Source organism: Azolla caroliniana, unplaced genomic scaffold, assembly GCF_043228905.1.
Source record: "Azolla caroliniana isolate FFs.n. ecotype wild unplaced genomic scaffold, voAzoCaro1.0.p SCAF_13, whole genome shotgun sequence".
NCBI classification, from domain to species: domain Eukaryota; kingdom Viridiplantae; phylum Streptophyta; class Polypodiopsida; order Salviniales; family Salviniaceae; genus Azolla; species Azolla caroliniana.
Genome location: NW_028230448.1, coordinates 12,748,045 through 12,761,734, shown reverse-complemented (window position 1 = coordinate 12,761,734; position 13,690 = coordinate 12,748,045). Strand labels below are relative to the sequence as shown.

Below are 13,690 nucleotides of genomic sequence, written 5' to 3'. Positions count from 1 at the left end.
TGACATTCCTCCAACGGATCAAATTCGCTACCAATTGACATGCCAAGGGATGCCTGAATAAAGCTATGTCATGGAAAGGAAAAACTATCACAAAATAGAAGTTGTCCAATGTTGAACGAGAAGGACAAGCCTCAGATACTAGGTAGAAGCAATGCCCGTGATCCTCTATGTCATGAATCAATGTCTAACCACTAGAGTGTACAATTTGATCTTGGTAGATAGGGAGATGTGGTGTGATTTGTTATAATTTAGGTTATCCTATTGGTAGAGATATGCCTAATGAGAAACTCCTGGAGTGAATACCCAAATGTATAATAAATCAATTTATGTATTGGAAATCACAAGCACAACTGTTTCATATCAGACTTACAGTATTCAAAATTATCATGATTCCTATGATATCATATTATTTCCCATTGTTGCCATGATCGAAAAAAGCTTTTGAAAAACTAGCAACTTCCATGCAATTCATATTATGGAAGAGGAAAGAAAGATTAGGCCTTAGTAAGTTGGTATGGAATCATATTTGTACTCCAAAATGACTTGGTGGGGTCAATAGTCATAGGCAAATTAAATGTTTGGTGTCAATGGTAATTCACCATTTCTTGGTTTCTTGGCATAGGTTATTGGAATTCTTTGAGCAGCAGCCCCCAATGGAAAGCACAAACGGGTCGCAATTGGAGGTGTTGGCAAAATCTTGTATTGAATTGCCTTGTTCTATCAAATTAATTTCTAAGAGTCTTGTATCCTTCAATGGACTCCTCAAGATGTTTCAACCTCTAGGGTTTGACCCCAAACCCTAAACCCTAAACGAGGATTTCTGTAAACTTAAGGCCTTGTGCAGATTGAAACAAAACGCAAAGGGAATCTTACCAAATGATAGATATCTTCTAATCCTAATGGTTCTCCAGAAATAATTCCCTTGATAGTTCATACAGTACCACTGAAACATAAAATGAAGATGACCCAAGGTCGACCGACCCTTGCCATGGGCTTAGCCCCATCCTCGTTGATCATATTCCACCTTCCAATGGAAACTTGTCAGAATGCTCACTAAACCATCTTCCAGTCTGAGGGATGACTCTCACATATTGAGCCCCTACCTAATAATGAAATCGTCTCTTCAGCTTTCAACAGTTTTATTATCCAGCATTTGTCCAGATCCCCATTCAAGCTCTATCTTGAAGTGCACAGATGGATATGGATAGTCTGGCATAGGATTTACAACACATTTGAACCTCCGAACATCTAAATAACATCTCAAGTGACATAATTTGCATCTCCCTGAATTCAATCCCCTATCACATGAATATAGATTGCATCATTCAGCCCAAACCTCCGCTTCTCTATCATTATTAACAAATGCAAGATGGCTTGAAATGTAAATCACCATAAAACTATGTATGTTCTTGGTAACATATATAGGCACAATTTCCCACAATGGACGGGCGATTTACAAGATATGCTAAGTATAGGATTGGCACAATCCATTAACAAGGAAACGTTTTGGTATCTTCCTAGTTCAATGCTATAGTTATCACACTCTCAATGCCTCACTTTTAATTGCCTCTACATTCCAGCTGCTGCAGATATATTTCGCATACAAATATATGCACCCGCACAATTTTCATCCAACTTTACTGATTGTTCAAATGCCCATCTCCCAAGCTTTACAACTCCCCATTTTTGACATGAACCTAAGATTGTTCGGAAAATCGAATGATGCCCCGATTGAAGAACCTTGTCAAGCAAGACATTCAACTTGTCAAAGTGTCCAGCACGGCCAAAGAGATCAATCATACAGGTATAGTGTTCTAGTGTTGGAGTGAGGCAATATACACAGCGCATCTCATCAAATAAGGTTTCTCCCTCCTTCACTAGACCTGCATGACTACATGCATTCAGTAAAACAATGAAGGTAATCAAATTTGGCACAATATCTTCGGTTTTCATTCTTCTATACAGATCAAAAACCACATTAGCTTGACCTAACTGGGCATATCCTGCGATAAGAGAATTCCAGGACACAACATCCTGCACAGAAAGCTGCTCAAACACTTCTCGTGCTTTCTGTAATGCACCACACTTGGAATACATGTCCACCAATGCAGTGTTGAGCACAACATTTTTCTGTAGCAAACTTTGCTCCTTGGCCTCCAAAACTATATCTTCTCCAATGTGTAGAGAACCCACAGTACCACAAGCTTTCAAAACGCAACTATATGTTATGGCATCTGGACAAAGTCCTGCATCTTTCATCTCCTTGTAGCATTTCAATGCTTCATCTCCCAGGCCATGCTGGGCATATCCAGAAATCATCACACTCCAAGTCACAACCTCCCGCACAGGCATCTGTTGAAACACTTGCTGTGTTTTATCGAGCGCGCCACATTTGGAATACATGTCCACTAATGCAGTGCCAAGCACAACATCCGTCAGCAATAACCCTGACTGTCTTATCTCAGTTCCTATATCTTCCCCAATTTCTAGAGAACCCACAATGCTACATGCTTTCAAAATGCTGATATAGGTCACAACATCCGGAGAGACTCCAGCATCTTGCATCTGTCGATAGCATCTCAACGCTTCATTACCAAGCCCACATTGGGCATATCCAGCAATCAGGGCACTCCAAGTCACAACTTCCCGCACTGGAAGCTCCTCAAAAACTTGTTGTGCTTTCTCCATCACACCACACTTGGAGTACATATCCACCAACGCCGTGCCAAGCACAATGTTTTTGTGCAATAACCCTTGCGTTTTAACCTCAGTATATATATCTTCCCCAATCTCTAGAGATCCAACAATGCTACAAGCTTTCAAGGCACATACAAAGGTTACCACATCTGGATGAACTCCCACGTCTTTCATCTGTTTGAAGCATCTTAATGCTTCTTCACCCAATCCATTTTGGGCATATCCACCAATTAAAGCACTCCAAGTCACAACATTATGCCCTGGAATCTGTTCAAACACCTCCCGTGCTTTCTCCATTGCACCACATTTTGAATACATGTCCACCAATGTAGTGCCAAGCACAACATTGTTTCGCAATAGCCCTTGCTTTCTGACCTCAGCATCTATATCTTCTCCAATCTCTAGAGACCCCACAAGGCCACAAGCCTTTAAAACACAGATATAAGTAACTGCATTTGGACAAACTTTTGCCATTTTCATCTGTCGAAAGCATTTCAATGCTTCATTACCAAGCCCATTTCGGGCATATCCGGCGATCAAGGAAGTCCAAGACACAACATCTGGCACACAAAGGTTCTCGAACACTTCTCGTGCTTTCTCCAATGCACCACATTTGGAATACATGTCAATCAATGCATTGCCGAGTATGATGTCATTCTCTAATAACCCTTGTTTTCTGACCTCAGCATCGATATCTTCCCCTACATCTAAAGAGCCAACAATGCCACAAGCTTTCAAAACGCAAATGTAAGTGACTGCATTTGGACAGACACCGGAATCTCTCATATGTCTGAAGCATTTCAATGCTTCATTCCCGAGCCCATTTTGGGCATATCCAGAGATCAAGGCACTCCAACACACGACATCATGAGCTCGAAGCTGCTCGAATACTTCTTGTGCTTCTTCCAATGCACCACATTTGGCATATGTTGTAATTAATGCGGTACCAACAGCAACATCCTTCGCAATCAAGTTCTTTTTAAGAACACTGGCATGTACCTGACGTACTTTCCATATGTTCTTTTCTTTCCGGCACGACTTAATGGCATTCAAAAGTGTCGCTCGATCATCATGACACCGCAGGTTATCTCGCACATCATCGGGATTGACCAATTTATTTGTGGATTTGAGAAATTTGGGCTCTTTTAACTTTTCTTTAATGGAAGGCTGTTGTTTATCTATTAATCCATTTTGGTTTACTTGTTTGTTTTTGTTTGTTGCTGGAATTAGGGCCTCTCTGTAATTATATACGAATTCAGGGAACCTTTGAATATTATTACAGGGAATGTTTAAAATACACCCTCATCCACTCGAGTCTTCCCTTATTTCCCCGAATGCCCCTGATTTTTGTTATTTCCCAATCACAAGCCAGGAAAGAGAGGGGGGAAAGGGGAACAATGGACTGTATAATGGCTCAAATAGCACATACAATTGAGAAAAGTTAGAAGACGAAGCCACCCACCGATGAAATTGTGCAACTATAGCACGTACAATTTCTCTCTTTCAGGGGAGGGTGGTTCGAGAAAAAGGGCATCTGAGGAAATAAAGAAAACGTAGGGACACCTAAGGGAAATAAAGGAAAACTAGCAGAATGCGCGTTCTTCAGATAACGATGCATAATGCGTACCTGGCTATGGTGTGGGCTGTAGCAGAACGACTGAGAAGGGTCCATGAATCCATGAAGCTGAAGAAGAAGATGATGAGGATGGTGATGGTGATGGTGATGGTGAAGAAGAAGAGCTCATAATTCTATCTTCTGTTTGTGTTTTTGGAAGACAGAAGATTCGAACCTTTGACGTGTGAATGATGAGGAAGAGCTTGATTTAACACATATGTACACATAAACGAGAGTGCTCGTGGGATAAAGAAGAGACAGAGCCTTTTTTTTTTATAATAGAATAGATAGATAATAGCCTTGCCTTGTTATGTACTTACTACATTTAACTATGATTAGTGAAAAAAAGTTAGGACCGAAACTCCTAATATTCCACTCCGATGCCAATCCTCTAAGTCCCATTCTTAATCAACCGCATGTGTGTGTGTGTGGAACTAATTACCTGATTAAAGCATCTAGCCATGCCTTATTACTTGCTACATTTAACTATGATTAGCATAAAACAATTAGGACGGAAAGTCCTAATATTTCACTCCGATGCCAATCCTCTAAGTTTCATTCTTAATCAATTGCATGCATGCAGGTGTGTGTGTGTGTGTGTGTGTGTGTGTGGAACTAATTACCTAATTAAAACATCTCACTCACTTTAATTGCTTGTTTAGAAAGAATAGTTACATTATCGCCGTCATCATTATTGTTGCTTGTTGACCTGGTTTTTCACTCTTGTCACCCACTGCCTAATTGTTTTTACTCAAACATTGCCATTTTTCGCCTTGTTATCCCATTGTTAAAGAAAGAGAAACAAGCTTCTCCCATGCTCTTCCCAAATATTTTAGAAGGTTATTTGTGCATCTTTTCTTTTTAAATGAGTTTACCAAGGAGTGATCATTCCAAACTTCAAAGCTAAACTATTCGTCGGTTCATTCTTGAACATGCAAGAAGAAGTGCACACAATTGCGACTAATAGGAGACTTCTATCAATCACATTCATTAAATCAAAATTCCAATCATTTGGAGAAGTTACATGAATCAATCCACACAAAGCTATGATTTAAGTTAGGAGTTTCATACATGGATGTGGATGCATGTTGATAGTGAACATGCATTGTATGAGACCCATATTCCTCTACTTTTTCCCTAAACAAAAATTCCCCGAAGAGACTATTGATGAATGCTATGATCAAGCATTTCATACTTCTAGATTATGTGCCACTCTTAAGCTCATATGTTAGAAGATGGATAATATGTCAATATGATTTTCTTAGAAAACCTCACATGTACTCGTAGTGGGTTGTCATCAATGACTCCAAATCACAATAATGATCCACTTGACGTGGTAGAAATAATTTGACCTTGAGTTTCTTTGATTATAGATGAGAATGGGTTGCGTGGGAAGTACAAATAGTGAGTGCATCGAGAACATGCACAACAAGAGAAGGCTCTCAAGGAATACCTTCTAGAGACATTGGTGAGACTAGTTCTTTATGGGGTTTAAGTATGGGGTGATATCATCTCTAAGTGGACTCTTAAATCTTGGGATTCCCAACAAGATTACTGACAAGGAAATTGTTGTGGAACACATGTTTTTGATACAGCATACCCTTCACAAATCTATGTCTTAACTTTGTTGGCTGCAAGTAAGATCCAAAGGCTCCACAAAAGCAAAATATTGAGCTCAGGTTGGATAAAAGTCAGGAATACCCAATTTGGAGAAAAACAAAATCATGAGGGCTTGCTTATTTCGTGATGGCCTGCCAGCATGTGTAGCCAATTTTGAGGCTTTTTATCAGTGCTAAGACATCATAGCTTGTCAAAAATTCAGAGGCTCACACTTCATGCACTACATCACATATTGCAGATAACAAGAAACCATCATCAACTCTTAACAATATCATTTTAACCATGTATGAGGATTGACTTGCAACAATGTGAGTGAATTCTACTGCATCTTTATGGAGACAAATGAACAGCGTAGAAGATATCATAAATGGAAATGATAACCCATTATATACTGAATTAATAGTGGGAAGCATTAACTTTATGCATCATAGGAGAGACTTATAAAAAAACGCATTTGAAATTCTACAATATATATCATATATGCACTAGCATGAGGTGGTAAAGCTCGTATTTTGATATATTATATTAAAGTTGTGGATTCCCATTTCCAGCACTGAATGTTCTTTGCAACAAGGATCTGGGTTTACATCCCAAAGAACAGGTTTTGATATTATGATCATTTTACAAAATCCGTAGTTATGATCTGCAATAGAAACTCATGAATACGCCATCTAAATTCATTGTTAGCCTTCTGACAACAAGACAAATTAGAATATTTGGATCTTACAAAACATAGGGAAATTGTTTTCATATTCTCTGGCATAGGATGAATCCTGTAAATGTTAAGAGATTTTCTACAATGCTTGCATTCTGAGCTTTTTAAAAGCACATTGATACATTCATGTCATAAAGTTTCTGAGAACCACTTAGAGATGATATCGTCCCATGCATTGTTGCCTCCAATGTATCATGATTTGTGCATGACCAAAAAGGCTAGTATTTTCTATGTCCAATTTTGGTAATACCACTGATTGCTCCTTTCATAAATACCATAAGACATTGCCAACCACAAGAGAGTGAACAAAGGTCAAATACAGTGCTCTCAAACAACTTAGCAGTAATAAATTTGTTTTATGTTGTAAACAACCGTTGGTGATGAATGCCTGGGATATATAATATATATTTTGAGTGTAGCTCTGGTTCAAGTGAAAATGATTTCACTAAACCCAGGATCAGACATATTACATTAGTTTTCACCTTCAAAACCTATGATTCTTAATCATAAAAAGAAAGTTAACATCTACCTTCAACTTCCTTTCGATACCCAAAAAGTCTTGTTACAAAAACACTGCAAGAGAATATCATGCCCTTGCTTTTCCAGGCTGAAGGGTTTGAATCCGTTGCTGCAATTTAATTACCTGATTGCATCCTCAAGTCATATATATGAACGCATATGAAACATTGTTAAAAAAAGACAAAACAAACTCAACGTAGGGTACTTAAATAAATAAACTTCTATGAGACTCATACCTCATCTTTTTTTGTATTCTGCTGCTCTTCTAGACCTTTAAGTGTTGCATCTAAGCGCCTTCTGTAAATTGTTTTCACATCCCACAATCGAAGTCAATACTTGGGTAAAATCTGGTCCCAATTGGGTTCCTATCATCTATCTACTTATTTGGTTGCTATGCATGCCATCAATAGGAAGATCAAATACACAAAAATGTTCATACTTGCTATTTTTTACTCATGGAAAACCTCAACGGTAAGGAAAGTTTCACGACATAATGTTTCCTCATATTCCACTATCTCAAAGCTAAATATGTTTCAAAACTTGTAGGTTTTAGTTGAATATCTCCACAGAGAGCGGCATGTGTGAGTGCTACGAGTCATACATGTGAGTGTGAGTGTGAGTGCTAGGAATCGCTGAACAATAAGCAAAACTAACTTGAGCTTATCTAGTGTTGTTTACAGAAAACAAGAATCCTTCTATGCAACATATCATTACCAAATACATTCGTATAAATTCTGGAGTCAAATAACAATGATTCAAATTTCAAACTTTACAGTCTAAGGGCACACACAATACAAATAATAATTCTCAATAATCCTTATCATGCCTTCACATTATTGTTTGAAAATGCAACAATTGATAGATTGCATTGTACAAATTTGAAGCTTAGAGAAAAAAGAAACATACAATTCTCCACTAATATATTCAATGCGTTTATTGACATTTGCCTTTGCTTCAACCAAGTCTTGCTTCACTAACACAGGGCCAATAAGTTTGTAGACGTTTGTATCATCGTCAAGAATCTCTAACTCCTAATCATATAAAGTCATCATGAAACAATGAGAAAATAGGGATAAAAAACGGAAAGTCAAAATCATATGGAAGATTTAAAATATGTGATAGGAACCACTACCAATAATTATCTTTAAGGAAATGCATAGTAAGAACAGCATATAACCACATGATACCTTTTGAACCATCTCATTTTCCCCCTGTTGAATCGTATATTGACGTCTTACTTGATGATTCTTTGCTATATCTATTAAGATGGAAAAACTCCAAAATTACATGCACAGCTCAATGACCTCATTTTATGCATTTTAAAGTAAATGATACCCTTTTGTAGTTTATTCAGAGCTGACGCACGAATCTCCAACTGTTGTTGAAGTTCCTTTATTGATGACATTGGGAATTTGATGGCTGGCAAAAAGCAAGAACATATATGAAATTCTTATCTTTCAACGAAACTTTTCTCCAAATCTAAATGGTTATGTTAATACTCTGAAATGTCCTTTTAAGTTTTTATTTATTGCCATGCCCATGTGTCCCAAAGTTTTCTTGATTTCTCCAAATGCAGCCATCACTCTTTAGCAGTCATATGTGCTATTTATGAGGTTATTTGGTAGATTCAACGCCTTTGTTTCTCTATAATATGCACTATTTGAGTAATCACGAGGCCAACATTTCTCTCTTTCTGGGAAATATAACGAATATGGGGGGGGGGGGGGGGGGGGGGGGGCATTTACAGGAATGAATAAAAACTCAGGGATATGGCCTAGGACTTTCCTCTTTGTAAAATCGGATTATGAAGCATATACCCATTTCCACCACTATCAGCCTTCGTGATATCATATATACGTGTGTATTCCGAAAGATACCTACGTACATAGATATGTAGATTTCTTTCAAGAAGGATCTGTATTACTAGAAGAAGGATAAGAAGAAGATATCATACAAACGAGAACCGTAGGTCAGTATTCCATTGACTGCATAAAAGACTATGTATCAACCAGTCCAAATAGATTGGTGTCCGGAACTAGAAAAATGAAAGAAATAAAACTAGAAAAATGCTCACTGCCAAGAATCTATGGAATCACGAACTCTTGCCAAAATGCACAGTTACATGGAGCTAATGTAGACGATGGTGAAGAAGAAAGATTCGCCATGCCTATCTGACACAGAATCTCTCTCTCACTTTCTCTCTCTCTCTCTCTCTGTCTCTGTACGTATCCCCTTCTGTACCTCTCTGTCTCTCTCAGATTCTTGATAGAGAAAAAAAAAAGCAAAGAGAGAGGGAAAATACGTACTCTGCTCTGCTCTGTTCTGTTCTGCTGTGCCCGGAAGCCGATCCTGCAGAGAGACGAAACAAGAAGATGTAAAAAAGAAGAGCCTTGCTTCCTTGTTTGATACTACTAGATAGAGGAGGAAGCACAGAAATGAAAGAACTTCACGAGGGGTAGGCTCCACAATTATGTAAAACCCCCTTGAGAGGGTAGCCCCCACAATTATATAAAAAACACCCAAATGTAGAACAATACAATAACTCGTGTAGAATTGCACACTATAAAATATATATTGTAGAATGCACACTTGCACACTCTAGAGTCTAAACTATATATATATATATATATATATGCATGTATATTTCACTCATCAAGCCTGTTGGGTTTGTAAATTCATGTAGTGTGACCTTCTCTCTTTTCACACGCATCGTGGCATAACTTGTATGTATAAGAGCTCCCCATAACACTTGCTAGAAAGACGAGAAAACAATAGAAGAGTTGGTTCATGAGAGTAGAAACATGGAAAAGATTCATCACATGAGGGCAGGGTCGACAACCCGCATAACCCTTTTGCAAGGGTAGGCATGTAGCATATATTTTAAAGGCTTCAAAGGCTTAGAGAGAAAGGTTAATTAATTGAAAGAAAGAAAGAAAGAAAGAAAGAGAATGGCGTTGAGCTTCAGATGGTTGTTTTTTCATCAAGAAGACTACACAAATATAGAGTAACTATTTCATAGGTGTGGGACGATAAATATACATAAGTCTCGTGAGAGAAAAAAGGAGAAAATATGAAAGAGAGGGAGTAGAGAAAATTCAAAAAAGGCCGTTGGATTGTGTATGGCATGTGTTGGAAAGGAATCTAAGATTCTTTGACGTCATCCCAAAAAGGAAGAGTGCAAGGGCAAAGTTCACTTCATGTTGTGTGGACAACGATCATACTTCTTCCCAATAACATACACTCTATTGGGACTCATCAAAATGCATCAATGGAGGTTGCATTTTGGCTTTATCTTTGTGGTATCCTTGCTCCTAGTTCCGAGTTCATCTTGTCTTCCACCATCTTCAACGAGAGTGTCCAACATGAGGATGTGCAAGTCCATTCACTCCTAGCGCGCATCACTTATTTCCCCTTTCAACAATGTATGAACTATGGAACAACAATGTCTATTATAGATAATGCTAATATCTTCAATCTACATCAAACGCATAACTAAAGTCTAGTATCCAAAAAATATATTAGTGAATGAATTAAAACATCTTTAGGCTAAGGTAAACTAAGGAAAAGGATAAGTTTAACAAGTAGCAAATTTGAAAGTTGACAAAAAGAGACAATTACTACACTAATGAACGACAATGACTTTTTATGACTAAAACATGTTCATCATCTCCAATAAGCAATATCACAATTGAAGAAACTTCTAGATAAGGCCACCTAAAATATAAAGTAGAGTATTTTACGATTGTTTGAGGAGAACATGCATGAACAATTCTTTCATTATTTTAGAGAGTTGTGGTGTCCTCATGCAATTTAGTCTATAGCCTCTCTAAGTTGTCAAGTTGGATGACGTTTATGGTGACTGAATATATCTTATTTGAAATGGATGGTGTGAATTTGTTAAATGTTTGAGAAATTGCAACTTTAGCAACATGTAGACCATGAGTGTCAACTAAGTTTGTTGAGCAACCATAATTAGAGTGGAAAGTGAAGAATTACGCACGTGAATGCTTTGTTTCACAAAGGAGACAAAGCGGCCATGAAAGCATATTCTCCACCATGAATCTTTGAAGACAATATGCTAGACATTATATGAATTGCCAAATCAATTTTGTATTTAGTCTACGTACCTGTCGTACAAGAACCCATTTCCCATACTCCAGTTGTACAATGGACAACAATATGTGTATATGGTAATAAAAAACATAATCTTATACAAGAGGGGGGACAAAACTTTAGCTTCCTCGATAAAAGGGTGATAACATTTTCTTATTTAATGATGCCCAAGGTTGAAACATAATAACCAAATGGCTTTAGCAATTGGGCATATAAAGAATGTGTCATTTAAAATGTGTGAACATATCGCCAAAAGCAACTTCCTGACCATTAATTGCCAATGACTATATGATGAATCCCATAAAAATAGAGAGAGTGTTTCGTGCCATAAGGCAACCAAGCATTGATCACATCAAGAACGATAAATTTTAAGTGGAATACTTCCATTGAGCGATTACCACTACGATACTCAAAGTGTTGTCTTCCCATGTGTTACACCTTCCTTCTCAATGAAATATTGGACAAAATATATCCATAGTTGTGAGTGTAAACAATAAACACATATCTTGCAATCAAGGAAATTGCAAGTCATCATATGCGTAGGTAAATCCATAGCATATGATCCCCATCTGATCAAAGTTATAGAATACCTAGCATACAATATACGGATGCTAAGTATTCTAAAAGTATTTTGCTCTCTATTTTATAAATACTTAGAATATGTATTATGCAAATAAAATACGTTAAATACTTCTTAGATTTCAAAGTTATTTTAAAAGACAAATATTTAAAAATAATTATTATTAAACCTTTTTGGAAACGTTAAGTATGTGATATATCTCAAATAGCACATCTAAAATGTAGAATACGTATAAAATACTTTCTAAAACATATTCTAAACACAAAATACACATTTTTTAACAACTATGAGATTTTTATCCTTCTTTCTTCACAACAAATATCAAAAGGGTTGTAAGACAGAATGCAAAGTTTACTTTGACTTTTATACTCCCACTTATTCTCAAAATAACCTTTGCATGGGTCTTATCAAGATAATATTGTTTGCAGGTGGAGATACACTTATTCATTTCAAAATTCATGAAAGCTTAATGCAACACATTGTTGCAAGGATATATTCTCAACCATGGTAACATAAATCTTCCTTTGATAATGATAATGCCAAGGGAAAACAAACATTTAACATGTAATTGATCATGTTCACTTTCTATAGTCGTGTTCGTAGCAAAGGTGTACCATATTGTGATTTGGAAGAGGTAAAACATGTGACGATGATTTTGTAAAAAAAACATGTGAGGGTATATCGACATTATCCTGGAAATGGATCCATGTTTAAAAAGCATTAAAAGTGTGTTGATGGCCACATCGATTGCCGGACCACAACAAGCTTGAACAACACTTTTATTCACTTTTGAACTATTGTGATGTCTTGGCCAATCACATTCAAATCATTACGCTATATGAATATATTATTTCATCGACATTCATTGAGAGTCATTGGCCCACACTAAAGCCTCGATAGAGTGCGTGATATTTGAGATTTTACCTTACTCTTCAAGTTGCAAGACATTTGAGACTTCACCTTGTTCTTCAAGTTGCAAGACATTTGAGACTTCACCTTGTTCTTCAAGTTGCAAGACATTTGAGACTTCACCTCGTTCTTCAAGTTGCACGACTTCGTGCATTGCAAGGTAATAGTGTGATGACACGAAGCAAAATGGCTATAAAAATCCCAACAAAAACGAATCCATGGTGTGGACCGGACTGCAAAACAAATTTGGCACAACTCGGTTTTGGTTGAGAAAGGAAGTTCGAGACAAAAAACAGACACGCATAGTCTTATTACAGTTCAGTGCTTGGACAGATCCATGATCAGGTCAGGTAACGATATCCTATCCCCTCCAATGCAAAATCGGGCAGGTTCTCCGCCATCCTAGTCCCTACCTGAAACCATTCTTTCGGACTTGCTTCTAGACGAGGTAAGTGATTTGCATTCAATTCTTCTTCTTCTTCTTCTTCTTCTTCTGCTTCCGCTTCTTCTTAGCATATCTCGTCTGATCGAGATATCGTGTGTGTGTTTGTCTGCTCCGGCCGACTCCTCGAGTACAATTTTCCGTTCATTTTTTTTTCTTCTTTCCTTTTGTTTTCCGGCTGAGGCTCCCCAAAACTTTACCCCCCCTTAACATAACACAACACAGAAACGAAGAAGTAAATCAATCCTCTGTGTTGTTTGTTTTGATTCTTTCCACCTGCCTGCTGTTTTCGCCTCCATCTTTCAAAACCTTTTCTGCTGATCTGCTCACAATCAGACCTCCCTCTCCCCTGCAGGGCCTTGTCTTCCCTGTTTTCCTTTCCTCAGATCGGATCGTTCAAGAAGGCCCCCTTCTAGGGTTTTTTTTAGGGTTTACGGCTCAAAGAAGAAAGTTTTTTTTTTTTTTTTTTTCCTTCGTCAA

General features: G+C 37.5%; 2 protein-coding genes across 2 annotated transcripts; both read right to left on the bottom strand.

Moving 5' to 3' along the window:
- Nucleotides 1-293: 293 nt before the first annotated feature.
- On the bottom strand, nucleotides 294-4,435 carry LOC147856156 (pentatricopeptide repeat-containing protein At3g09040, mitochondrial-like). Its single transcript, XM_087329474.1, has 2 exons — nucleotides 4,325-4,435; nucleotides 294-3,934 (listed from the first exon to the last, which is right to left on the bottom strand). The coding sequence occupies exons 1-2, from the start codon at nucleotides 4,375-4,377 to the stop codon at nucleotides 1,570-1,572; spliced, it is 2,418 nt and encodes an 805-aa protein (XP_087185600.1). The 5' UTR covers nucleotides 4,378-4,435; the 3' UTR covers nucleotides 294-1,569.
- A 2,586-nt stretch (nucleotides 4,436-7,021) lies between these two features.
- On the bottom strand, nucleotides 7,022-9,560 carry PFD6 (prefoldin 6). The gene is made up of 6 exons (XM_087329024.1): nucleotides 9,473-9,560; nucleotides 8,502-8,585; nucleotides 8,354-8,424; nucleotides 8,073-8,197; nucleotides 7,403-7,463; nucleotides 7,022-7,290 (listed from the first exon to the last, which is right to left on the bottom strand). The coding sequence occupies exons 2-6, from the start codon at nucleotides 8,569-8,571 to the stop codon at nucleotides 7,234-7,236; spliced, it is 384 nt and encodes a 127-aa protein (XP_087185150.1). The 5' UTR covers nucleotides 8,572-8,585; nucleotides 9,473-9,560; the 3' UTR covers nucleotides 7,022-7,233.
- Between the last annotated feature and the right edge of the window lie 4,130 nt (nucleotides 9,561-13,690).

Excerpts from the sequence above, each read along its gene's own strand:
- LOC147856156 (XM_087329474.1), bottom strand. The coding sequence starts at position 4,377 with ATGGATTCATGGACCCTTCTCAGTCGTTCTGCTACAGCCCACACCATA. Across the intron at positions 3,935-4,324 it reads ACAGCCCACACCATAGCCAG|AGAGGCCCTAATTCCAGCAA; the intron begins GTACGCATTATG and ends ATATAATTACAG.
- PFD6 (XM_087329024.1), bottom strand. The coding sequence starts at position 8,571 with ATGTCATCAATAAAGGAACTTCAACAACAGTTGGAGATTCGTGCGTCA. Across the intron at positions 8,198-8,353 it reads AAAATGAGATGGTTCAAAAG|GAGTTAGAGATTCTTGACGA; the intron begins GTATCATGTGGT and ends TTATATGATTAG. Across the intron at positions 7,291-7,402 it reads AGAATACAAAAAAAGATGAG|GTAATTAAATTGCAGCAACG; the intron begins GTATGAGTCTCA and ends GGATGCAATCAG.